Below are 24,578 nucleotides of genomic sequence, written 5' to 3'. Positions count from 1 at the left end.
GCCAACACTTTTATATTTGACCTAGTCAGATATTGGTTGGCACCTTGGCTAGTCTTTTCATTTAAAAGTAACCGAGCTACCTACTTCAAAAATTTCACATTTTTCTTATATTAAATAACCTTTGTAATCTTTGTTGTTTAATTTTACTATTGTTCTTTTAAGAACAGTTATAACTAAAAGGTATTGTAGAACAACTGTCGCCAAAATATAGTTTTAAATTAAGCTCAAGCGACTTTTTTATACAGTCTCTACTTGTTCACAGATAAATACGATTAATTTTTATACTTTGCTAAGAATTTGTTTTTCAGTTACTTTTTGTTTGCCTTCCTTCTGTTTATTTTAAAAATTTATTTACTAGCCAATGCTCGTTTTAGTATTAATTCCCTACCATCTGACCACACTGCAGCAAATAATCAGGGAATGTTTGCCCTTCCGCACACGGTCACTCTGATTCCGTCACAAAACAATGCAAGATTGCGGAGGAGTGAAATAATTGTAAAATAATCGCCCGTGCGAATAGCTTTGGAGGCCAAATAATAGGGAGTTAGCCCCAAAGTAGGCCCGATTACGTTCGAAAACGAAAAAATCCCTCCGCGAATGCTAAACTCGAACAGTGACGGAGCAAGGAAATTCTATTGATTTGGTGCTGCAATTTTGTGCATTAAATATTAAGCTTAAAATCGAGGGCTGGTCGCGTGGCAGCCAGTGGCAAATTGTTGCTCCTGCGGCAGAGGACACCTGGACACAGGATGCGGGCAAGCCAGGGAGGCGAAACCGCGAGCATTGCTTAGGACTGAAGGACAGTTAGCTGAGGAAAAGCCCACTGAATCTTCGCCCGTTAGTTTTTGGGGCGTGTGTGTGCCAAAGCGTAGCAAACAACAAAACAAAAAAGAAAAAACAACCACAACAATGGCCAACAGCAGTCGAAGTCGGGCCATTTTGAGCGTTAATCTCGATGCGGTCATGGCCAACGATCCGCTGAGGGAACTCTTCGAGGCCTGCAAAACGGGCGAGATCGCCAAGGTGAAGAAGCTAATAACGCCGCAGACCGTAAACGCAAGGGATACGGCGGGACGCAAGTCCACGCCATTGCATTTCGCAGCGGGTAAGTAGGATGATATATCTCGAGATTGCATGGGGGCTCCCCGTCCAAGGACGGGCTAAAACCGTATACCACCGCCCAAACCCCCATCTCGAAAGGTTGAAGGACTCACCTACCCCGTTGGCAACCCCCCGCTGCAGTGGGGATTTGGCCTTGAGCTAGTTGCGCCTGGGTGTGACGGGCGTCATTGTCGTCGCTCTCGGTCGGACACTCGCCTGCTCCAATGGCGTCGAGAGTTGACCTAGTTTCCATGTTCTGCCTTCTACCACGTTCTGAATGTGTTCTATATGTTCGGCTTGTTTCCGGAAGAGAACCCTCCCTCCCCCATTTCTCTGCTGCATGTGTGTGCGTGCTGCATTTGAAACTTTTCTATTTTCGAAAAATATTCATACACCTGCGGTTGAGATAATAGCACAATGAGCCACACTAATTAGCTCATTTTCTAAGAGCTTTCACTGGCTGAGCACTGGAAATAAAAAATGTCTGGAAAATTATCGAAATTATCCAACAAATCGTTTTAAAAAACGTATTTTTACCACATATGATCAGATTTTTTGTTTATTTACTAATTTTAAAAGATAATATATTAACTAATTATTTAAATACATATATTAAAGAGTGTGATTAACAACACAATTTTTTGATTATTATTAACAATATTATTTCGACTGCAGTCGTAGGGTTCTGTTTTTGAATAGGTGGCAGTGATAGTGAGCGAAGGGCGCTGGGCGCTAAAGTGGGTGGTGGGGCGACTTGTTGTGGCTGCTGCCGCTGCGTTGCATGCGCCACATCCTGGTGACGTCTTTGGCTCAATATTTTCGCGTCTTTTGTTGTGACTTTGGCCTAGTTAGCATTTTATGCATTGCGATTTATATTTTGTCAGTCGGCAGTCCAGCACCAAAAGTCAAAAGAAACGGCTTTCCCCCTCCCCACAACAGGCCCCCAAAAGCTCTTTAACCGTTTCACTCGACGCCCCTTGCATATCAATTTCGCCTTTTGGCCATTTGTGACTTCTTTTTAACTTGAGCACTTTTTTATTATCTGGTGGTCTATGATTCATTCGGTGGGTCTTTCTTTCTTTAAACTGGTTTTCCATTATTATTTTCGTTTGTCTGTTTTTTTTTTGTCACGTTCTGTGAACAAAAAGTGAGATCTCCAAGGGGTCTGTTATTGTCTGGTGTCGTTTTAGTTAACGATATTTTTTGTGGCTTGTTTTCACCTTGTTGAATGTATGAAATTTTGAAGTATTCGAATTTTTACAATACCTGTTGCTGAGGAAACGAAAGCTCACGTTTCTTCCTTCCTTTCCCGCATTCGTGACACATAATAAAAGTCAATCGTTTTATTTCGCTACTTTTCGACTATCAGTTACTTTGGCATTGCCCCGTTATCTTGTCGGGGTGTGCGTACATATATGTATAGTCGATAAACCCGGAGAGACCTTCCCTCCATATCTTGGCCACAGTTGAGACACTTTAAACAAACTTTTATCGCTGGCCAAAAAGTAAAACAAATTAACCTTCAGGCCAGTAATTGCAAATCAAGTTGGTTAAGCGTATTCTCAGGTGATATTATATTTCCCGCTCAAGGATCACTTTTATGTTCCGAGCAATTGACGCTTTGCGGCCCCAAGTGCAACAGTTTGAATTAAGTTTTCCATTCTATTAATTTTTAATGCATAACTTTCGTAATTGTTTGCCCACCAAAAAGTGAACGGCGCACACGTTTCGTAAACCATTTTGTGGTGGGTGGCTCAAGCTTTTGTTTGCCAGATTGTAATTGGCTACGGTTCTCCTTGCAGTTCATTATTAAGTTAGCAATAAATACGACAGTAAACATTTCTGTTGTTAATCGGTTGTGTGTCTGATTGCCAAATTAAGATGAGTCAGAGATTTGCCATAGACCGTAGTTTCCGCAAGATAATGCAAGAGTACCTAAAAGTTGGTTGATAAATAACGGGATCCGATGTCTCACGTAAACAACAATTGGAGCCATTGTTGTATTGATTGTAATCCGATTAACGATCTTTTTTTTAAGTATGCGGTGACAGACTCAAAAAAATAACGGTTGTTTTATTTATTTATAATTTTTTTAAGTAAATATGAAATTTTATTTAGAAATATACATATATTAAATTTCAATAACCTCTTTCTGCCTTATCTTTTTCTACGTGATTTTTAATGCCATGGGCAAGGTCGGAAAAGCCCCCAGAAAGAAAGAACCATGAATTCAAGACCTTCCCGCTCATTTCTAGGGCTTGCCATCGACCAAAGAATGTAAGACTGAGTGAAAAGCATCTAATGGCAGAATCTTTTGTTTTATTTTCCACTTAGGTTATGGACGCCGGGAAGTGGTCGAATTCCTGCTGAACAGCGGCGCCTCCATCCAAGCCTGCGATGAAGGCGGTCTGCATCCGCTGCACAACTGCTGCTCCTTTGGCCACGCCGAGGTGGTGCGATTGCTGCTAAAAGCCGGAGCCAGTCCGAACACCACTGACAACTGGAACTACACTCCACTGCACGAGGCAGCCAGCAAGGGAAAGGTGGACGTGTGCTTGGCTCTGCTGCAGCATGGAGCGAATCACACTATCCGGAACTCGGAACAGAAGACACCACTGGAACTGGCGGACGAGGCGACGCGTCCCGTTCTGACCGGCGAATACCGCAAGGACGAACTGCTCGAAGCCGCTCGCTCGGGAGCCGAGGATCGCCTGCTGGCCCTCCTCACACCCCTCAATGTTAACTGTCATGCGAGCGATGGACGACGCTCCACTCCACTGCATCTTGCAGCTGGCTATAATCGGATTGGCATCGTGGAGATCCTGCTGGCCAACGGGGCGGATGTGCATGCCAAGGACAAGGGTGGCTTGGTGCCGCTGCACAATGCCTGCTCCTACGGCCACTTCGATGTGACCAAGCTGCTCATCCAGGCGGGCGCCAATGTGAATGCCAACGATCTGTGGGCCTTCACGCCGCTCCACGAGGCCGCCTCCAAGAGTCGCGTCGAGGTCTGCAGCCTGCTGCTCAGTCGCGGAGCGGATCCCACTCTCCTCAACTGCCACAGCAAGTCTGCCATCGATGCGGCGCCCACAAGGGAACTGAGGGAGCGAATCGCCTGTAAGTGCTAAATGTTTATCCTTGATATGATGTTCGAAACTAACACCTTAAGTAGTAAAACTACATTTAAAACAAAAGTGAATCAGTCGTTCTATTTATACCATAAGCATGTCATAAAAATGTTTTGTTTATTCTAACATGATTCATTTTCTTTTGCAGTTGAGTACAAGGGCCACTGTCTGCTGGACGCCTGTCGAAAGTGCGATGTGTCCCGTGCCAAGAAGCTGGTGTGCGCCGAGATCGTTAACTTTGTGCATCCGTACACAGGGGATACCCCGCTCCACCTGGCCGTTGTGTGTCCGGATGGAAAGCGCAAGCAACTGATGGAGCTGCTGACCAGGAAGGGATCTCTGCTGAACGAGAAGAACAAGGCGTTCCTAACGCCACTCCACCTGGCCGCCGAGCTGCTCCACTACGATGCCATGGAGGTTCTGCTGAAGCAGGGCGCCAAGGTGAATGCCCTGGATAGTCTGGGACAGACGCCTCTGCATCGGTGTGCCCGTGATGAGCAGGCGGTTCGTCTGCTGCTCTCCTACGCCGCGGATACGAATATCGTTTCCCTGGAGGGACTCACCGCCGCGCAGTTGGCCTCGGACAATGTGCTGAAGCTGCTCAAAAATCCGCCGGACAGTGAAACCCATTTGCTGGAGGCGGCCAAGGCGGGAGATTTGGATACTGTGCGTCGCATAGTACTCAACAATCCGATCTCAGTAAACTGCCGGGATTTGGATGGACGACATTCCACACCCTTGCACTTTGCCGCCGGATTCAATCGAGTGCCGGTGGTGCAGTTTCTGTTGGAGCACGGCGCCGAGGTGTACGCTGCGGATAAGGGTGGACTGGTGCCTCTGCACAATGCCTGCTCCTACGGGCACTATGAAGTAACCGAACTGCTCGTCAAGCACGGAGCCAATGTAAATGTCTCGGATTTGTGGAAGTTTACACCTCTGCATGAAGCAGCCGCCAAGGGAAAGTACGATATTTGCAAGCTACTCCTCAAGCACGGCGCTGATCCCATGAAGAAGAACCGGGACGGAGCCACTCCGGCGGACTTGGTCAAGGAATCCGATCACGATGTGGCTGAGCTGCTGAGAGGTCCGTCAGCTCTTCTGGATGCAGCCAAGAAGGGGAATTTGGCTCGGGTTCAGCGATTGGTTACCGCAGAGTCGATCAACTGTCGAGATGCCCAGGGCAGGAATTCCACACCCCTTCACCTGGCCGCTGGATACAACAATTTCGAGTGCGCCGAGTATCTTTTGGAGAACGGAGCAGACGTGAACGCGCAAGACAAGGGTGGTCTCATTCCTCTGCACAACGCGAGCAGCTATGGCCATTTGGATATTGCTGCGCTGCTGATCAAGCACAAGACGGTGGTCAATGCAACGGATAAGTGGGGATTCACGCCGCTGCACGAGGCTGCACAGAAGGGAAGAACGCAGCTTTGCTCGCTGTTGTTGGCCCACGGAGCCGATGCCTACATGAAGAACCAGGAGGGACAAACGCCCATTGAGCTGGCCACGGCGGATGATGTCAAGTGCTTGCTGCAGGACGCAATGGCCACCTCGTTGAGCCAACAGGCGTTGAGTGCTTCCACGCAATCGCTGACCAGCAGTTCCCCCGCCCCGGATGCAGCTGCAGCGGGAGCAGGCACATCGTCGTCGTCCTCATCCTCAATTCTCTCACCCACCACGGAAACGGTGTTGCTGCCCACCGGTGCCTCCATGATTCTGAGTGTTCCTGTACCACTTCCCTTGGCCAGTAGTACGCGCATCAGCCCCGCCCAGGGCGCCGAGGCGAATGGGGCCGAGGGCGCCTCCTCTGATGACCTGCTGCCGGACGCGGAGACCATCACGAATGTGTCCGGCTTCCTCGGCAGCCAGCAGCTGCATCACCTAATCGAGCTATTCGAACGCGAGCAAATCACTCTGGACATTCTAGCCGAGATGGGCCACGACGATCTTAAGCAGGTGGGCGTCTCCGCCTACGGCTTCCGCCACAAAATACTCAAGGGAATCGCTCAGCTGAGGTCCACCACAGGTAAATACTGATAACATAAAATTAATTTATATTTAATATTACCAATCTGTTTAAACCTAAAGGCATCGGTAACAACGTGAACCTGTGCACTTTGTTGGTGGACCTGCTGCCGGATGACAAGGAGTTTGTGGCAGTCGAGGAGGAGATGCAGGCCACAATTCGAGAGCATCGGGATAATGGTCAGGCTGGCGGTTACTTCACTCGCTACAACATCATTCGGGTAAGTCACTCTTTAAAGATCCCAAATGGAAACTACAAAATCAATTGATTTTTTATCTATGCAGGTGCAAAAAGTGCAGAACCGAAAGCTGTGGGAGCGGTATGCCCATCGTCGCCATGAGATCGCCGAGGAGAACTTCCTGCAATCCAATGAGCGAATGCTCTTCCACGGCAGTCCCTTCATTAACGCGATCGTGCAACGCGGATTCGATGAGCGCCACGCCTACATTGGCGGAATGTTCGGAGCGGGCATTTATTTTGCCGAGCACAGCTCGAAGAGCAACCAGTATGTCTACGGAATAGGCGGAGGCATCGGGTGTCCCTCGCATAAGGATAAGTCCTGCTATGTGTGTCCCAGGTGAGATGAGTTATAGCTTAGAAATACTAGAATAGATAATAATTTTACTTACTTACAATTCACAGACAGTTACTGTTATGCCGGGTTGCTCTAGGTAAATCCTTCTTGCAGTACAGCGCCATGAAGATGGCTCACGCTCCGCCAGGACACCACTCGGTGGTGGGAAGACCATCGGCGGGAGGACTCCACTTCGCAGAATACGTTGTCTATCGCGGTGAACAGGTGGGCATTTATCAAAGCCATTGCCTTTAGACGTTTTTAAATTATTCAATCATTCTTGCAGTCTTATCCGGAGTACTTGATAACCTACCAAATCGTGAAGCCCGATGACAGCAGTAGCGGGACGGAGGATACGAGATGATGGATGCCCTCTGTCGGTTCCACGCCCACAACCACATCGCCAGCGCTGAACCAGCCGCAACCACAACAACAACAGCAGAAGCCACCACTGCCGTTGCCACCGCCACAACAGCAGACCTCAGCTCCAGTTGCCAAGAGGCGGAACAAGCATGCCAAACCGTCGCTGCAGTTGCAGTACCAGCACTACCAGCCCCAGCACCACTCGGTGGTTGCCTCCGCGGCCTCTGTCACCACCACCCAACCAGCGCCCGCCGGCGTCTTCACGCACAGCAACAATAACAACAACACGAGCAGCGGAAATTTAAACAACAACAACAATGACATGTCGCCAGTGTCGAACAGCAACAGCTACTCCTCGGTGGACACCAACCAGACGCTGCTCAATTCGCTGGCCAACCAGCAGCGCAACAATCGACAGCAGCAGCAACAGCATCAAGCGAATCGCAGCCAAAAATACAGTCAATTTATGATCATCACACCCGCCGTTTCCATAGATCGCGACTTCGAATACGAGTCGCATTTGGACTTTGAGGATTTCGCCAACGCGGCCCACAACAATGGTAATCTCTTTCGGCTGGGGTTGCGGCGGAGCGACAGCAGTAGCGATGACAGTGGCCACAGCAGCGACAGCAGCAGTTTCCGCTCGAACTACAATCCGTACTTGCACCACAGTCGTCAGCACCTGCTTTCGAAGGGCGGAGGAAGCGGCAGTGGACGTCACTTTTATGCCTTCACCTCGTCGTGGCGGTGGTGCAGCCTGCTGTGCGCCGCCATGCGATGTTTTGGGGCCGGAGGAGCCGGGCACGGGAACGCTCCGTACAGCAGCTCGCTGCAGCATCACCGACTAAGACGCTGTTCGTCGTACAACGCGGAGAACGCCTACGAGCACTTTGCGGCCCCCTTCAAGGCGCGAAAGACGCGCGATTACATGAACAACATCACCTACGAATTGTGACGGTGGTACGACATGCTGGTGGTTATTGATCTCTTTGTCTCCGTTGGCCTCCCGTCTATTTTATTACAATTACTAGCTATAGATGTCGTGTCCTGTGTGTCTCTCTTTCTCTCTCTCTCGTTGTTTATTATATTACTCTATAATATATCACGTAAGGGCGAGCTATCGAGATTGGTACGGATCGGATTGGATTGGGTTAATCAAAAGTGACAGCACAGTTTTGAGTGATTTTAATTCGAAATACGGAAAATGCGATTATACGAGGTTAAAAGTTATTTGACGATAAATGCATTACATTACATAACATTACGCTCGCGCGTTTATTTAAGTGTTTAAGCTTAGTTAATTTAAACAATAATTAAAACTCCAATTAAATTTAAATATACAAATACATATACATCAAACGAAGAAGGCATTTTACTTTATAGAATCATCTTTGAAGAGTTCAGCTTGGAAGGAAATAGCGTTGTATAATATATTTAAAGCAATCAAAAACCTATAAACAATTTGTTATGAAAAATTGCGAAAGCTTAATAATTTGTTGTTTTTTTTTTAATTAATTCATCAGTTTTGAAAAAATATACTGAACCTTCCTCAATGGTGCTTGCTGATAACAGGCACTTAGCCTGTATAATTTTAGGCGGCAATCAGCGAAGATCAAAGGTCACAACTATATATTTTGCTCTATTTATAGTGGATCTAGTATACATATGTAAACATATGTTTATAATTTTAAAACAATACGCTAAGCAATGAAAATCTACCTACACAAATTAAGGAACTACATTTTGGTACGTAAATGTTGTTCATTATTTTTCGGAATCCATTTTATCCAAGCAAGAATATTTCCTTTTAAGGCCATTCATATATTTCAAATTTGGTTTAAGAACTAGAACAAGAAAATGTATTTGCTTTTAATCTGTTTGCAATAGTTCAGTTTATTATCTCTTACATAGTGATAATTTCTGTTACAGCTAATAGCTAGTAACGAAAGCTCGTAGTTCTCTAACACTTATTGCATGCGTAGCAGTTAGCTTTTATCCGCCTCCTGGAGTGCTTGCAATTTGCAACTGTCACACCGAAAGACACGTTAAGCTGCGCCTAAAAATTTAAAATGCAACCGCATCGGAAGAATAATGATGATGAATGCTAAAGTACGCAAATATCTCTCTTTTCCCCTTGCAGAAAACACACGCAGGCACATTTCACTGTCAAAAATGAGGCTATTAACCATTTTGGAGCCGCCAGGAGCTGCTGTCGTTGGCATTTATTTTTATTTCTGTTGCCACTTATGTTGGCCCGCATTTGGCCATTTCTCAAGTCTTTCTTGCCGCTCGAGTGCGTCTTTTTTCGGGCCTTAGTTTTTGGCGTTTCCTTTTTTTGGCAACATATGCAAGTAATTTGATTAAATTATATAATTACAGGGCCAGACAGACGAGATGGGAAGATGAGAAGACGGTGCTGACTTTGACGAACAGCAGCACGCAAAATGCCGCACCACCAAAAGCACCACATTATGGCCGTGGCTATGGTTTCTGGTGGTGCGGTTAGCATTAAGTTAACGTTAATGTTAAGTTGCCCCGATACACGCAAAAAAAATAATCATTACTTCCAATTTAATATAAGATTAGTTTTGATATATTTAGTTAAGATTAGATTAGATTGCTGATCAAAATGTACATATTTACTGTTGTGGGTTTAATGTTAGTCATGCTAGTATGAGTTTTATTTTTAAATTCATTTTTTTTTTCATATACATTAATGTTGCTTATTTTTTAATAATTTTCTGACAGTGTAGATCGTTGAATGCGACACTCACTGCAGGCCGGGACTAGTGCAATTTGTATTTCCAAACAGCAACAAATAAGCACTGGGCACGGCCTACATCAGGTGACGTTTTAATGTACCACTGCACTCTCATCTCGGATGCACTTCACTCCAATCCACTCCACTCACCTTCTGAGATCTGTGGGCCTTGGCAATATCAATAAGCCAGCCAGCCAGTTGGGAAAAGGAGCCAGGAATGTCCAAGTGGCACATAAACACTGTAATTACCCGCACACACTCACTCCCAAATGCGAGGAGCTGTAATTTAATTAAGAAATATAGACGCATTATTAAAAAAAGAAATGGGAAAACAAGGGGAAACGCACATAGAAATGCCTGGAGGCCCCACCCAGATCGTCCAAATGGAGTTGTGCCTACTCGGGCTTCATTTGGCAATGGCTCGGCCGGTAATTTCGACTGCAGTTTCCAGTTGGCCAGTCACTTCGGGCATTTATCGGGGTAAGTTAGTGCGTTGGACGTCCTACAACATCGATCAGCGACCCACTCGGGAACACCTCCTATGATCCTGGGTGGCATAAAGTCAAGCATAAATGGCTTAAATGGTAGGAATTTCATTAGCATGGTTGGCAATCCATTGCACTGTTCAAAGCCTCCAGCATTTCTGGTTGGGGGATGCTCCTCAAAGGGATTTCATCTTTATGTAAATAGTATTAAAAGCTTGACTCCGAAGGGCCAAACTATTTGGAGCTTTTAAAAGCTTTTTAGGGTGGTTCCAGCATACAGAAAGTAATAAAATTTAAGGACATGTTTTTATGGTTCCCTTTTTCAGGATGGCAACATGATTTTTGTGTATATAGAATGAAAAGAAGGGCAGTCCTGCTCTCATTTTTTTCTGTCTACTTTGCAAAGGGACTTTGGGAATTAGAATAAAGATCTAATTAAGATCGATAATAGACGATTTGAACTTAATTCCAAAATACTTTTTTTAAAGGAATACTCATTAACTCACTTACTTTAAGGTCAACTGAAGGTCATTGAACCAAGAAATTAACTTAGTGGTATTAGGTAATTCGCGCCTATTTCCCTTGGGTCTTTCGCGATCGAAATGTTGGGTGATGCATGAATGAAACCATTAAATATATTGTTTAAAATATGTATGGTCCTTTATATAGGATTTATAGGATTCTATACCATTACAGATGTGCATCTTACAGATAGAGTATAATGCTTTTGCCGAATCTGAAATTTGATTAATTTTGATTAGTTAACCCCTAATTACCCAGCCTTTAAAACAAAGCAAATAAGTGTATTTTTTCCACTATGTTAATAAATGAAATGCTTTGATCTTCCACCTGCCGTATCGCGAGGCTAGAAGACTTAAAAGAGTATAATTAAAACATATATGGAGTAATCGATTCTGTCATTAATGCGGCTATTATGCTATATGCATAGATGTAGACACGCGTGCCAATATCCCTACCCGTAATTAAAAATTGCAACTTATAATCTACTCGTCCTCCTCTTGGGACTCGCTGCTCGGTTCTGCCTGATCGGATTTCGGTTTGCTGCCGCTGTCCTCGTTGCGAATGGAGGTTTGGACCAATTCGCGGGTGAACTTCTGCACCAGACGCAAGGCAGTGGCCGGCGGCATGTCGCACAGGGAGTGGCACATGAACTCGCCGAATCCCCGGAACTTGGCATACGCCGGCGGCAAGGGGGCAGGGATCGGTGCGGGATAGAAACCGGATATCGACAAACTATCATCCGCCCGGCGCTTCGATGGATGATCACTCGAATGCTGTGCTGATCGCTTATTATTCTTGTTGGGATGGTTGATTATCGGACTGCTGATTATGTACTCCGGCTGGTTTTGATGTCGCCGCTGATAGCTGTCCGCAAAGTGGTTGTAGCCCTTGCCATTGGCCATTTCGCTGCCGTTCATCGAGCGCTGGCTCTTGTTGGCTTCGTCGGAGGTGTTCAGGGGGATCCTGGAAAGAGAAGCCGGTCAGGTCACCCAGGAGCGGGGTACATTGGTGGCCTGTGAACTTACCCCAGCACTGTGGTTACGGGCAGTGCCTGCTCGCAATCAAAAATCTCGCAGTCCTCCTCCAGTTCATCCTTGACGCTAGCCATATGACCATTGCTGTCACTCTGGCAGTCGTCCACCTCGTAGGTCTCCTCATCATCCTCCTTCATGGACATGTTCTTAAAGCTGCGCCTCGGTCGAATGTGATCTCCCAAGAACTGGAGGCTCTCGAAGAGTGGCCATTGGGAGGCTTGAGTGGACAGGCCGTTCTCGACTCGTCGCTTTTCGATATTGTAACGATTTCTCAACGTGGTCATGCGCTCCCTTAAACTGGTGGCTAACAAATAGATTTAAAATTAACCCCATGGCCAATAGTCGACGGTTACCCAAGCCTTACCTTCGTAACCCAGCTTGTGGGATATCTGATCCCATATTTGGGCCACATACAGCTTGTCCTTGAAACGCTTGTTGGTGCGATCATATAGCACTGGGTGCGATCGGTATTCCCGGATCAGTCCCAGATCGAATTCTCCCGTTTGGGCGTATGTGGCCCGGGGCCGGCCACGCCCCTTAGGCAGCTGCGGGGGATACAAGTGCGACAGGTGCTCCATTCCTCCTCCAGAAACACCCCTAAACCTGTTATTTTCGAAAACACAAATAAGGGTTTTGTGATCTATATAATGTACTTATGTAGTTTTGATATTTTTTAAATGTTAAAAATTACTATTTACTAATACCCGGCTTACTCTTTTGTAGGGCATAAATTAGAAATTGACACGAAAACGGAACTACTAAATTTAAAATTTAAAAATCCTTAACGACAAGCAGTTGTAAGAGAGCAAAAATGAACTGCCTGCATCACTTAAAATCATTCTCAAATCGCCCTTTCTGTAGTTTTTAACCCTTGTCCGTATATGTATGTATGTATCTACATATGTACTTATAAAAGAAAAGATAATTGATGTAGTTTTAATGTCTTAAAAAACGAAACAAAAGAAGCAGCGAAAGAAGGGCACAAGAAGGAACGAATACCTTTGAGGATACATACTTAGTTACCGGTTTTTAACAAAAGGAAGCATAACAATAAAAAAAAAACATTCGGCAGAACATTCACAAGTTTATAAAAAAAAAACTGGCCCTAGAAGGTTTTTGTGATCATAACATTATCTGAATAAAGTATCTTTTGTATGTCTTTGCTATCCCTACGCTGTTTCGTTTGCAGGATAATCACACATATGTATGTATGTATGCATGCACGTAAGCACTAGTTACCGGGTTTTTCAAAAAACATGCAGCATAGCAGAGTTTGGACTTTGGTCAGGCATTTAAAAAGGTAATATTATTAATAATAACACTTCCAGGTGAGTTATTTATCTAAGTTAAACGATAACCGCTTCGATAAATCGATGCTTGCCATCCCCAATCTGCATCCGCTTTCACGAGTTGTACATGCTTTTTACACAGTCGCAGGCCGTTTACATGTATATACATATACGCGTGCGTAGGTGTGCGTGCATCTAACTGCATCTTCGTCTCTCTTCTCTTGCTCTTCTTGCGTCGGCGGCAGCAGCGCAATAAAAACAAAGCCAGCGTCTACTGTAAAATATCAAACTACCTAAAAAAAGTACAGAAACGCGCTCGCAACTGCTTGATATTAATTTTAAGCGACGCCGACTGCGCTGCTCACACAGATAAACATAAAAAGTCGCTTTATAAACTTTAAATAAACAATTGCAGACTGCTACTAATTTACGGTGCGCGGGCGGAAAAAATAAAAAAATAGAAAGCAAGCTAACTAGTAATAGAGAAATATTATTTTTGGCAACACTAACAAATTATAAAAATTTCTTAATTTATTTTTATAGGTTTACTCACCTCGAAATATTTAGACTCGCCTCAGGTTTTTGTGTGTATTATTTATTTTTGTACTATTTAACGCGCGCTCTTCGCTCCGCCTTGCCTTTGGCTAACTGTAGCTGTTACTTTAAAAAATCAATATAGACGTAAATAAATTAATTAAGATTGCCTGCGCAACACGACGAAGTTCTCTCCGCTCTCTTTCTCGCGCTGCTGTCTTTCTGCTGTTCACAACTAGTCGCTGCGAGAATATTTTTTAACTGAAACTGAACAATTTTTATTTTTATTTTACGAATTACGAACGACAGAGCGAGGCCATAGTAGAGTATAAGTCTCGTCGGGCCCGTCGGCCCGTTAAGCCCAAGACCTAAACCGAACGATTTGGCAGTCTTTTTCGTCCGCTGGAGGCGCTTTAGCTGTACAACGTTGTCTCAAACGGTTTGACAACGTTAAACAACAACGGTTAAAAACTGATGGTGATTCTCTCAGCGAACACGAACGTTAACGGACTGAACCCGAACGACTTGGCAGCCGGTAAGAGAGAGGCGGCGGCACTCACACACGCGCACCTACCCTCGCACGGGCGCCGAACCCCATGTAGTAGAGATGAGAGCGTGAGACGTTTGTTTCGCGCGTGAGTAAAGGTAAGAAAATTAAACAAAATAGGAATCACATCACTCGTATTTCTCTTACATTTTGGGCTGATATTTGTTTCACGTTTGTTTTTTTTATTTTTTTCTTGGTTTTTTTTAACGAACATTAAAGACACTATTTGTTAGCACATACAAATCACATGCGAATCTCTTACAATCAGCCAACAAGGTGGCAGCTCTCTCAGCTTGAATTAAAGTGGCAGCCTCGTGCGGGCAGTTTCGTAACGGAAAGGGAGGAAAAGTACCAACACAGCGCGCGCGTTTGGAAAATTTAAAAATACAAAATGTGTTTTGTACTTAGTCGAAAAATTATAAGGCACAATGACGTATGGAATGGATAATTAAATATGAAGTGCGCCTGAAACATGCGCATGAAACCTTTAGTAAACCTCAGCTTAAACTCTTAGCTATTTTATGAGAAGCAAGAAAAACTCACCGGAAAAAATACTCGTGTGCCCGATAATTTAAAATATACTAGTATTGCAAGGTGAGATCTGAAACGACAAATGACATTGTATATGTTAAAAACAAGTTATAAGTTTAAATTAAAAATGAAGTTTTAAAGTAAATTTTTAAATGAAATTCACGTTGCTTGTTACAAACCGCCCATAGGCCGGGACAAGTGCAATGTTTGTTTTTTAATGTAAAACGTTGACACCTTCCCGTCCTACGGGAAATTCGCATTCATATTCGCCAGAAAACTCCACCAAAGAAGATCAGGAATATAAAGTTTCAGCAAGTACAGGGAACATCTTGATAAACATGAAAAAAAATTAACAACAGGTAGGCAGGTAGACACAAACAATAAGAGTAGTGATCAAAGCCTAAAAATCTCATATTTCAAAAACAGAGAACAAAAATAAGCAGCAGTTCATATTAAATTTCCGCCCCTACTTGAGTGTCCTTTTGTGCGGGTTTAAAATGCCCAACAATAGTCCTGGAGGAGTGGGAGTCCCGGGTCGCATAGGATCGAGAGCAGGTAAACTTAAACCCCGGGCAAAATCAAGCGTTAAATGCCTTTTACTTACGGCTCACATGATTTCACAAGAGGAAGCTTGTATGTACGTATATGGAAGTATGCTGCGGGGTCCATTAACAGTTGGCTAACATCAACAAAATTTGAAATCCAAAGCGTGACAAATTCGTAGAAACCAGAACCACTCGGAGGCGGGCAGAAAAAAATAATAAAGCTTCAGAGCGGAAGAATTGCCAGGGCAGCAGAAAAAAAAGTCACCCGCTCCCCCTTTTTCCGGAGTTTTCCAGAGATTCTTTGGCTCTTGGTCTGTTTCAAAGCTCAGCGTATTTCTCTTATCTGCCCCAAATGAAAACCAAGCAGCAAATAATAAAACTAATAATATCGTTTGGGGGAACGGAGAAGCGAGGCTTTGCTCGGTATTTGTTTATTTGATCGCTGCTGGGGGCTTTTGGGCATTAGGTTTGAATATTCTTTCCTGCGACACACATAAAAAGAAACCCAGCAATGAACAAACGCTGCAATAAATTCATATTTATTTATTTTTGTTAGGCAAATACGCCCCCAACGGCACGAAGACTCTCCTCTTTCTTCGGGGCCTTCGCCTCCTTCATTGAGCAAATGAAAGGAACGGCCCAGAAGAGACCCCAAGTCTGAGTCTTGGAGATCGGAAAGCGGAAACGCAAATAGACGCACGATAAAAAAAAAGCAGCCAAGGCAGAAGAACGGGGAGAAGAGAAACCGCACGGCACATAAATTTGAAATAACTAATAATTCATTGAAAAGGCTGCCAGGGAACGGAGCTCGGATCAGGGGCAAAACTGGAGTGGTTAGGCGGTGGGGATCGGAGTGGTACTGCGGTGCACAATATCATGTAATAATATTTGCTCAAGCCAACAGCTGACAAGTCAGCAATAACACACTTCTCCTTATATCTCGATCGACAATCCCCACAGGAATTAAAAGCGCGCGGGATCGGAAGGGGAATTTTTTTCTGATTCGAGCACTCGAAATATATATGGGGGGTTGGAAAGAATATTTAATAGCTAGTTGGCCATTTGCCTCGATCACTGCAAAGGTAAATTAATTGCTGTAATTTCAGAAGAAATGAAATATATCCTGTTAAAATGTCTTTAACAGATCCATGATCATATTGGTTCAACAAATTGTTTTTATAATCCCATTATTCGCAATTTTTTGTATTTCATAGTAGCAAATAATTGTAATGAACCATTAATCTTTATTTTAGTTTTCTCTTTAGCCATTTGACCTAAGAGGTGCGCTAATTAAGGGCATTTGCAGTTCGGCTAGTTGGCCTTTCTCCTGCACATTTATGACGTCTATTTCTCCTCTTCTACGAAAGACTTGCCAGCTTTTTCGTTGCCCGTTGGTCTGTTCTAGTTTGAGTAGAATCGTTTTTAATGACTCGAGAGGCAGCAAAGGCAGCAGGAGCTGCAATGCCAAAGAAAGCATCGAAGGCTTCGATGGCAGTCAGGGATAAGTGAACGGGAATAAGAATGGGAATGGTCATGGATGGCCATGACTTCCAGACAAAAACAGTTTGCATTTCCCATTGTTGATGTACCTTTTGCTTCTTCGGGAGAAAGAGCTACAGTAAAACCGGAATTGATTTTATGACTTAAATATATGTGGTATTTTATTTCCAAAAAAAATAATGGTATGTTTAAATTAAGTTATTAATTCCTATCATTATTAAATTCAATATTAAAATCTACATGAAAACTAAGCCAACGAACCAAACGACATTTACAGGAAATGAATAAGTAACAGGCAATAAATTATCGAGCTCGCAAGCTGATGGATAAGCATTAAGAATTTATAACCATTCCGGTAAAGAAAACTTAAATATATAGTAGTTCTTGTTGTTGACCAGGAAATGTTAACTTATAGAGTGACCACTGTAGAGCGAGTGAGGGCTGCGAAAAAAATAACTGTATTAAATGGGCTCAGGACCAGACGCTTCTCGCGGTGGTAAGAAAAGGTCCGCCGCCTGAGAACCGAACCTCCGCTCTTGGCTGTTACAATTTCTAGGCTCTTGGCCGAGCTCTCGGGTCGCCAGACTTGGCCATCGCTTTGGCCATGGTCGGTGGAACCTGTTTTTTTGGGTTCGGGGGACCCAGCACATCGCATAAAAGGCGTTCCAGAGATGCGGACTGGGCCGTGCCTGGCTGTCTCATCTGTTGTCTATTTGGAAGGCTCCAACTTCTGCCGATTGCTGCGGGCCTGTTCGCAAGTGCAACATGTTGCCAGCAACATTTGTTGCCTCGCCAAACATTCGCAGATTTGATTTGCTCTTGCTTCCATTTCTTCTAGTTTTCTAGTTTTCGCAAAGGTATTTTTTCGTTTTTCGGTCGGTTTGTTTTTGCAGCAGCGTAATCGAAATGCAATTAAGATGCGGCACTAGAGTGCTGCAGAATTTTTGACTCGCACTCGCCGAGGAGCGAGAACGTGGCTGCAATTTATATTCCCGGACAGATTTTTAGAAAGTAGCAGAGGAGTTCTCCTCCTTGGTCCAGACCAAGACCAAGACCAAGACCAACCCAGAGTGCCATTCGAAAGGCGTTGACGTCGAGAGGTGAGCCCGAAAGATCCCGGCTTAGAACGATCTCGGTGGATTGTAGACTTTGTTCAGTTCAGATCGTACTCGTATGTGGCATAATTAAAGGGTTACGCCACGGCCACGCCAATCTCCATTCGATATGTGGCGATCTTCTTGCGTCCCCGGCTTTCTTCTGTTTCTGTTCTTTGAATTGTGTGGCTGATATGCATAACGGTGGTTTAATATGAGTTGGCGCACAAAGAGCGACTGCACCACAAGTGGGCATGTCTCCGCTGATCCGCCAACCCCTTTCTGAGGCAATCTCTGCACTGGCAAAAAGACTATTTTTAATCGGGCATATGTTCTAACTAGGAAGTATCGAATCCGACAATCAGATAAAGTTTTGAAAGGAAATTAATTATTCAAGAAATTAATTATTCATGGGAAACATTTCTTCAACCAAATGAAGTTTTACATTCAATTAAAAGCGGTTTATTACTGTTAATTGATTTGTGTTCAAACACTCCCCAAACCACCTAACAGAACTACTCATTGTTTCTTTTTTATTTTTTCCTCAATGTAAGAGTTTTCTCTTGTAAGTCCAAGCTCACTCATTTGGTTGATATCGTTATGGCGTATTATGGGCCACTCTCCCTGGACGTGGTGCAGTCATCAGTCCAAATGGTTGGCCATCACCGCATCGTTTATTGGGGTTCGCTCTGCGAGTTCTCCAATTGATTGCCCACATCTGCTCTGGCTCAGCTCCGAAGGAATCTCCACCAGACGCACGGAATGATCAGAAATTATGGTTCATTCCAAGCGGGTTCTGAGTGTTCGGCGAAGAAGTCTTTGTTTAATGGCACAGACTTTAAAAACATCCTGTGTCCAAATAACCACACTCAACTGGATTAAAAGCGATTTTTGACTTAAATCCATTATGTTGTGTTGCATTTGTTAACAATCTGCAAAAGCGATCAATGATAGCGGGATAAGTGCAACTCGCCATATTCTAAAGTTTTTTTTATTAAAATGCAAATTAAATTCGGTAGGTGCCACTTTTTTATGTTCTACGCTTCAAAATAATCCAATCATAAAGTCAGATATGTTCACGTTCTATAAGTGCAACATGCTTGCATGTTGTCTTCCCACAAAGTTTCTCATTATTTCCCAAATGTGTAAGCAAATGTTATTATCCGCTAATTGCCAAATAGTTTGGCGTATCTCGTTAGTAATGGCAGGCAGATTGGAGAATAGAGACTGAAGACTGGGCCTGGAAGAGGCCCCAAACAGCTCAATTACTCCGCGGCTTCGGTTGCTCACAATCTACACGCTCAAGAAATCAGGCTTGTTGCCAAGGAGTCGGTCTAATAGCTAATGATCGGCGGCAAATATGCGCCATCTTAATCCCCCCGTCGGACCCTGATCATCAGAATCTTCAAAGTGAACAAACCCCGAATGAAGACCGAAACGCGCCAAGTTCTCACACAAATTAAAATTGCTGTTCTCTTTTATTTTTTGGGTAGTTTCTACGCAAATGTTTGGGCTATGGGATGCTCTAGATGGAATCTCCCCGAGAAGAATTTAAGCCTCGAATTTCGCAGTGGAGAAACCGAGCTAAGCAAATTTTAAGCTTGTGCTTCATAGTTATATGGGGCATTGCCTATATATATGCAAACAGGTATGTGTGTATGGCCCGTGTTAGGTATTTGATAGCGCCAATTTGATATGGCGGCCAAGGAGCACAAATTAAGTTTCCCAGAAACGAAGAATACTACCTGAACTGAGTAGCATCCCCATTCCATCCGCTATCTTCCTTGGCTGCGAGTTTTATGTCTGCTCAGATCGTAAAGCAGTTAGCGACGCTATAAGGAAGAGAATCTCTCAAAAAGAAAGTTGGCAACAACGCAAATAAACTATGTAAAATGCCTTCAATGGTGAAAGAAGCCAAAACGAATAAGATGTTGCGCCAGGAACTTAATTTTGCTCAGCGGCACTTTTTAATGCCCCCCAAGATAGTTAAAGGAAATTAATGAGTAGTAAAAGCGAAACGACGAGAGCTGTCGCGAAAGAGAGCCGCTCAAAGGCCGCAAAAGCGAAATCAATATCCAATCATTAATCGTTAACTAATTCCATGAATTCTGCCAGACTTCGGGATCCAGGGTCCAGCTTTTTGGTCAGGTCCGTCTGTCTGCCTTTGCCCCATTTACCAAGTTCCAAAAACGCAACCAGACATGCCACACTAAAGACATATATTTATGCCCCGAAAGCAACTTTTGGCGTATTTAGAACAGCAACAACAACAAACAGCGGCAAAAAACAGAAATATCAAGATAAAAATATTTTTCGGGCGGCCCTTTGTGGCTTTTGCCATGGGACAGTGACTGCACTGAAACCAAAGCCAGCCTAATAGAAAATTATTCTAATTTACTTGTTTGGTTGAAGGTAAATTTTAATTTAAAAACCTAGTTAAAATTTGTATACTGTTTAATCTTATCTTGAAAATCTATTATGAGCTTCTTTTAACGCACATGATTTTTTATAACTAATTTATTTTCAGTGTATTGGTCCGCCTAAACCAAGTATTTACTGATTGCTGTTTTGTTGTTGTTATCGTCGTGGCGCGTCTGAAGTCTGGAGTCCTCTTTTTGGGCCCTCTTCAGGGATCTTTCTTCTGGGATCTGGGATTTCCTCCCTCCCCACACACGCGTTTTGAATTCGATTTGCCGATTGCCGTTTGCTTCTTGGCGAGTTTTCGATTTCGTCGGCAAAAGCAACAACCGATCGACCATGAAACAATTTTATATTTTTGTGCAGAAAAAAAACGAAGATCAATAAAATTTTACCGACAACTGTATTTGGTTCAGACCAGGCCCTAAAATTAGTTACCAAATTGTCAAGAGGGGGGCTGTAGGGTCACATTCTTGGTTACAGTAATCAGTTCAGCATCAAAAAAAAACATTGGAAACAAAGCAGCTGGGCAACATTTGAACTTAATTTTATGTGTGTTTCGGTTTCGTAGAATCCGAAAGTGCCACGAAGAAAGATGTATAGAATTAATATAGGGAAATGGGTTGATGCGTATTGAAGTTATGTAGAGTGTCTGTGAATTTAGTACTGAATACATACGATTGTGACATTTTGATATGGGGTACGATACATGCTTACACGGCCAAACTCTTTAATTGGGGACATATTGAGAAATTGAGAATCAAATTTTTTGTTCTAAACAAATTAATCTTTGTAGGCCTGTAATGTTTCACAAGACAATTAAGTTCTTAAAAAAATCATTTATTTTATTTCTTTTATTTTTTAAACAACAACATTTAAAATGTGTTTCTTTGAAATTCATTTTAAATTTTTGTTTTGCATATCTGGATATTATGTAGTGGAAAATATCTGTTATCGCCTATGAAATGTGAACCTAAAGCCCAGAAAAAAGAAAGTCGCTCCAAGACTTGGAGCATAATTCTTCAGAAAAGGCTCCAAAGAAAGAGGGACTGAGTGAGTTCCTGCAGAATCCGCTGCAAGAAAGGTGCTCCAACAACGACAACAACAACAGTGGCGATTCCCAGAAACGAGAGTGTGTGGGAGGAGAAGGCGGAGAGTTCTCCAAAGGAGCAGAACGAGCGGAGAACGGGGGGCCGTCACTAATGAATTTGTATGCAGGAACCGCAATGATTTAGCACAAAAACAAAAGCAACAGTAACGGAAATGTGAACCGAGGATCAAAAAACGCGGGTCCAACGAAACAACAACATTATGTGAAATTAGTGCAGACAGCCGAAAAACGCACCTTTTATGTTTTTTAGCCTTTCCACATTTTACGATTGCCGGTTCGTGGTATGGTTTGTGCGATTTTTGATTTATGCAAAAGCAATAAAAATTATTATAATGAAGGCGCTGACATGGCTGATGGAAAGAGCAAAAGGCTTACACAGAAAAAAAGATCATTTGATGATTTTTCTTATAACTTTAAAGTGGATCGATTTGAACTAGAAAACGAAAATAAAAGTCACTAAGAACTAAAAACAAAAAGGATTTTCTAAATGCTGATCAATGTGATTTAAGAATATTTAATGTAATTTTTGACTAACATTACTTTTTCTCTGCACCAGAGTTGGGGACACGTGATGATGGATGGGAAAAGGAGGAGCAGGAGGAAAAGGAGAATAGCTGGAAACGATGACGATGCTGTTGTTTCTTGTCCGTTACTTTAACTTTACTTGCTCTTTCTCCCGCGTTGGGGCTCAGAAAAAAAGAGCGCGGCGAAGAGAATGAGTCAGAGTGTTTGTTTGACTTCTGCACAAAGAAATGCTTCTTATTTCTTTGTGCTGCCCCCCGAAAAGCAAAAGCACATGTAAATAAATCAAAAGACGACAGGAAAATCGCCATATTCTCCGCCTCTGCGTACAATAATTTGGCGCAAAAAGGCTTTTTAGTAGAACATTATTTTCAACTATTTTTGACGGTCAACATAAACTCTGCTCCTTTTGCTGTAATTATCTTTGGGAAAGAGTCGCTCTTCTCGACTGCACCCAAAAACGGTTAAACATAAAAAAACTAACGGCAGTTTTATAACGCTAGTCTTGGAGAGATTACCTTTTGGGAGGCTGCGCCAAAAATAAGCGGAAAGTACCCGCAAAAAAGAGTGGGCGAAGAGTAGAGATCCCCGAAGATGATACACAAGCAATCAAAAGAAATGCAATGGCCTCCGCAGCCTCCTTCTTTCCTCACCCATTTTTTCCTGCACTTGCCGATGCACCGTTACGCGGAGTTGAGCCCGAGTTCAAGATCACCGCACCCAGGAAAATGTTTTTTTTTCTTATTTTTTGTCTTGTTTTTTGGCGCATTCTCCGCCTGTCTCTTTGCACTTTTACACAGATTCTTTGGGGGTTTCTCGTTTGGATTTTGATGTTTCTTTTTAGGAGGGCACTTGGGGACTAACGGTTCTGCAGTTATCAAATAAAAATAGCGCGCGCACTCAACTCACCGACAAACAAACACGAGCACACAAAAATGTTTAAAACACCATCGTCGTGCCGGGGTTCAAGGCTCTAACTTCCTCGATCCGCAGTAACTTGGTCACTATTTACTTAATGTTTCAGTCAGGAGTTTGGAGCTAGCAGGTTTTCGAACCGTCGCCGCCGATGGATTGCGCGCAATTGATATCCTCCACGGCGGCGACTCAGCTCGTTGCTTCAACCGTGGTAGAATAAGTACGGGGTGGTCTCGTCGGGTCCGTCAGTTCGTTAACAAAACAATTACCTTATCGTTTTCTACCACGGCTTCAACTTCAGAATTCGGACTCGGCTCTCTGCTCTCACTCCTGAAGTTCGCGGTCGACGGCGACAGAAGCAGCGGCTGCGAAAAAGGAACGCGGCAGTTGAGTTTACCGACTAGCAGATACTCCATTCTTACTGACATGTAACAAAATAAATTTCGTGATATTTTAGGAATGTCTTACTATTTAAGCCCGAAAAAAATTGTGATAAAAATTCTTCAAATTAAACATTAACATTCACCATCTCTTTAAATTTTAGTTTCTTTTTACCTATTTTTGAGCTCCCAGTTGGGTCACAAACGATTCCGTTACATACATACTCATAGGAACAATAAACCCATAATCTTCAATGTAAAGGGTAGCCATAAGCGACAGCGGCTACAAGGCGACAGCTACGAGCTACAAAGAGCAGCTTGATCTTGGTTTCTCTCTCTCTCTCTCTCACTCCCTGCGCCGAATTGTTTAATACTCTCTCTGGACAGGACGAAGGGTTTCCTGAAGAGGGTTCTGGAATGTTATGGAACAAGGGTATGTTATGTCACACAAAAAGGGGCTGCGACACTAATCTGATTCATTTCAAAGAACGTGAAAACTGCCTTCTAAGCTATTTTATTTTTAACTACAATAATTACATATGTATATTTTTTGTAGCTCAAGTGTAAAAATATTTTTAAAGGACGCAAACAAGGAATTTAAAAATAAAAATGATTTCAGTTGGGGGGAAATTCTATTGCAAACTAATGCAGCTACTGTAGCTAACTTAACGAATTCTAAAGCTAAGGCTTTAGTACCCTTTCTTAATGGATGGAGGATCCACCAAAACGAAAAAAAAAAAACATTACGCTCAAAAAATGTTGCTCGGTGAGTAAGACCCTGGCCAGCTAATGATCGCCCAGAGCAAGCTGGTAAAAGTTGCGAGCCTTGGGCCCGGGGACAACTCCATTAGGGCGGCCCACATTCGGTGGCCAGTTGGCTAAAGTTTTGGTAGGAGAGCAGGTGTATCGGCGGCAAGCCCTCGATCGAGAGTCGCGAGGAAAGTTGCGGCGCGTGGCTAGAGATCGAGGAAAAAACCAGAAAACCCGCTGCTCTACCCGCATATCGCATCAGGACAATCGGTGAGGCACGAGGCATGTCCCGACATCTGGAATCTCACTTAGTCTCATAGTCACACCTTGAGCAGAGCTGAGCGTTTAGCTTATGTTTAGTCTGATCTTGTTTTTTCAACTAGTTGATGAACAAATCTTTTTAGAAAAGTTGACATACTTATCATATGATGATTAAGATGAGTGGTAC

General features: G+C 43.5%; 2 protein-coding genes and 1 long non-coding RNA gene across 5 annotated transcripts; 2 read left to right on the top strand and 1 right to left on the bottom strand.

The window, feature by feature from the left end:
- The first annotated feature begins 428 nt into the window (after positions 1-428).
- LOC108095839 (poly [ADP-ribose] polymerase tankyrase) lies at positions 429-8,551 on the top strand. The gene is given in 7 exon segments (XM_017197130.2): positions 429-1,105; positions 3,436-4,218; positions 4,378-6,255; positions 6,318-6,475; positions 6,540-6,832; positions 6,898-7,054; positions 7,116-8,551. Coding segments are annotated over 7 exon segments (4,497 nt in total). The 5' UTR covers positions 429-909; the 3' UTR covers positions 8,148-8,551.
- Positions 8,552-11,236: 2,685 nt separating this feature from the next.
- Positions 11,237-23,172, bottom strand: LOC108095855. 3 transcript variants are annotated; one of them, XM_017197154.1, is made up of 6 exons: positions 22,995-23,172; positions 14,908-14,965; positions 13,837-14,084; positions 12,359-12,597; positions 11,986-12,298; positions 11,237-11,923 (listed from the first exon to the last, which is right to left on the bottom strand). In XM_017197154.1, the coding sequence occupies exons 4-6, from the start codon at positions 12,570-12,572 to the stop codon at positions 11,443-11,445; spliced, it is 1,008 nt and encodes a 335-aa protein (XP_017052643.1). In that variant the 5' UTR covers positions 12,573-12,597; positions 13,837-14,084; positions 14,908-14,965; positions 22,995-23,172; the 3' UTR covers positions 11,237-11,442. The 3 variants fall into 3 exon arrangements, with proteins under 3 accessions (XP_017052643.1, XP_017052642.1, XP_017052644.1); XM_017197153.1 differs by having other exon boundaries at positions 13,837-13,943; XM_017197155.1 differs by having other exon boundaries at positions 13,837-13,937.
- LOC108095857 lies at positions 15,290-15,845 on the top strand. Its single transcript, XR_001771679.2, has 2 exons — positions 15,290-15,450; positions 15,520-15,845. It is a non-coding gene; the product is annotated as an uncharacterized LOC108095857 (long non-coding RNA).
- Positions 23,173-24,578: the final 1,406 nt, after the last annotated feature.

This window comes from Drosophila ficusphila, unplaced genomic scaffold (genome assembly GCF_018152265.1).
Source record: "Drosophila ficusphila isolate 14025-0441.05 unplaced genomic scaffold, ASM1815226v1 contig_791, whole genome shotgun sequence".
Lineage (NCBI taxonomy): Eukaryota > Metazoa > Arthropoda > Insecta > Diptera > Drosophilidae > Drosophila > Drosophila ficusphila.
Note: the sequence above shows the minus strand (reverse complement) of the source record. Positions and strands in the feature narration are given on the sequence as shown.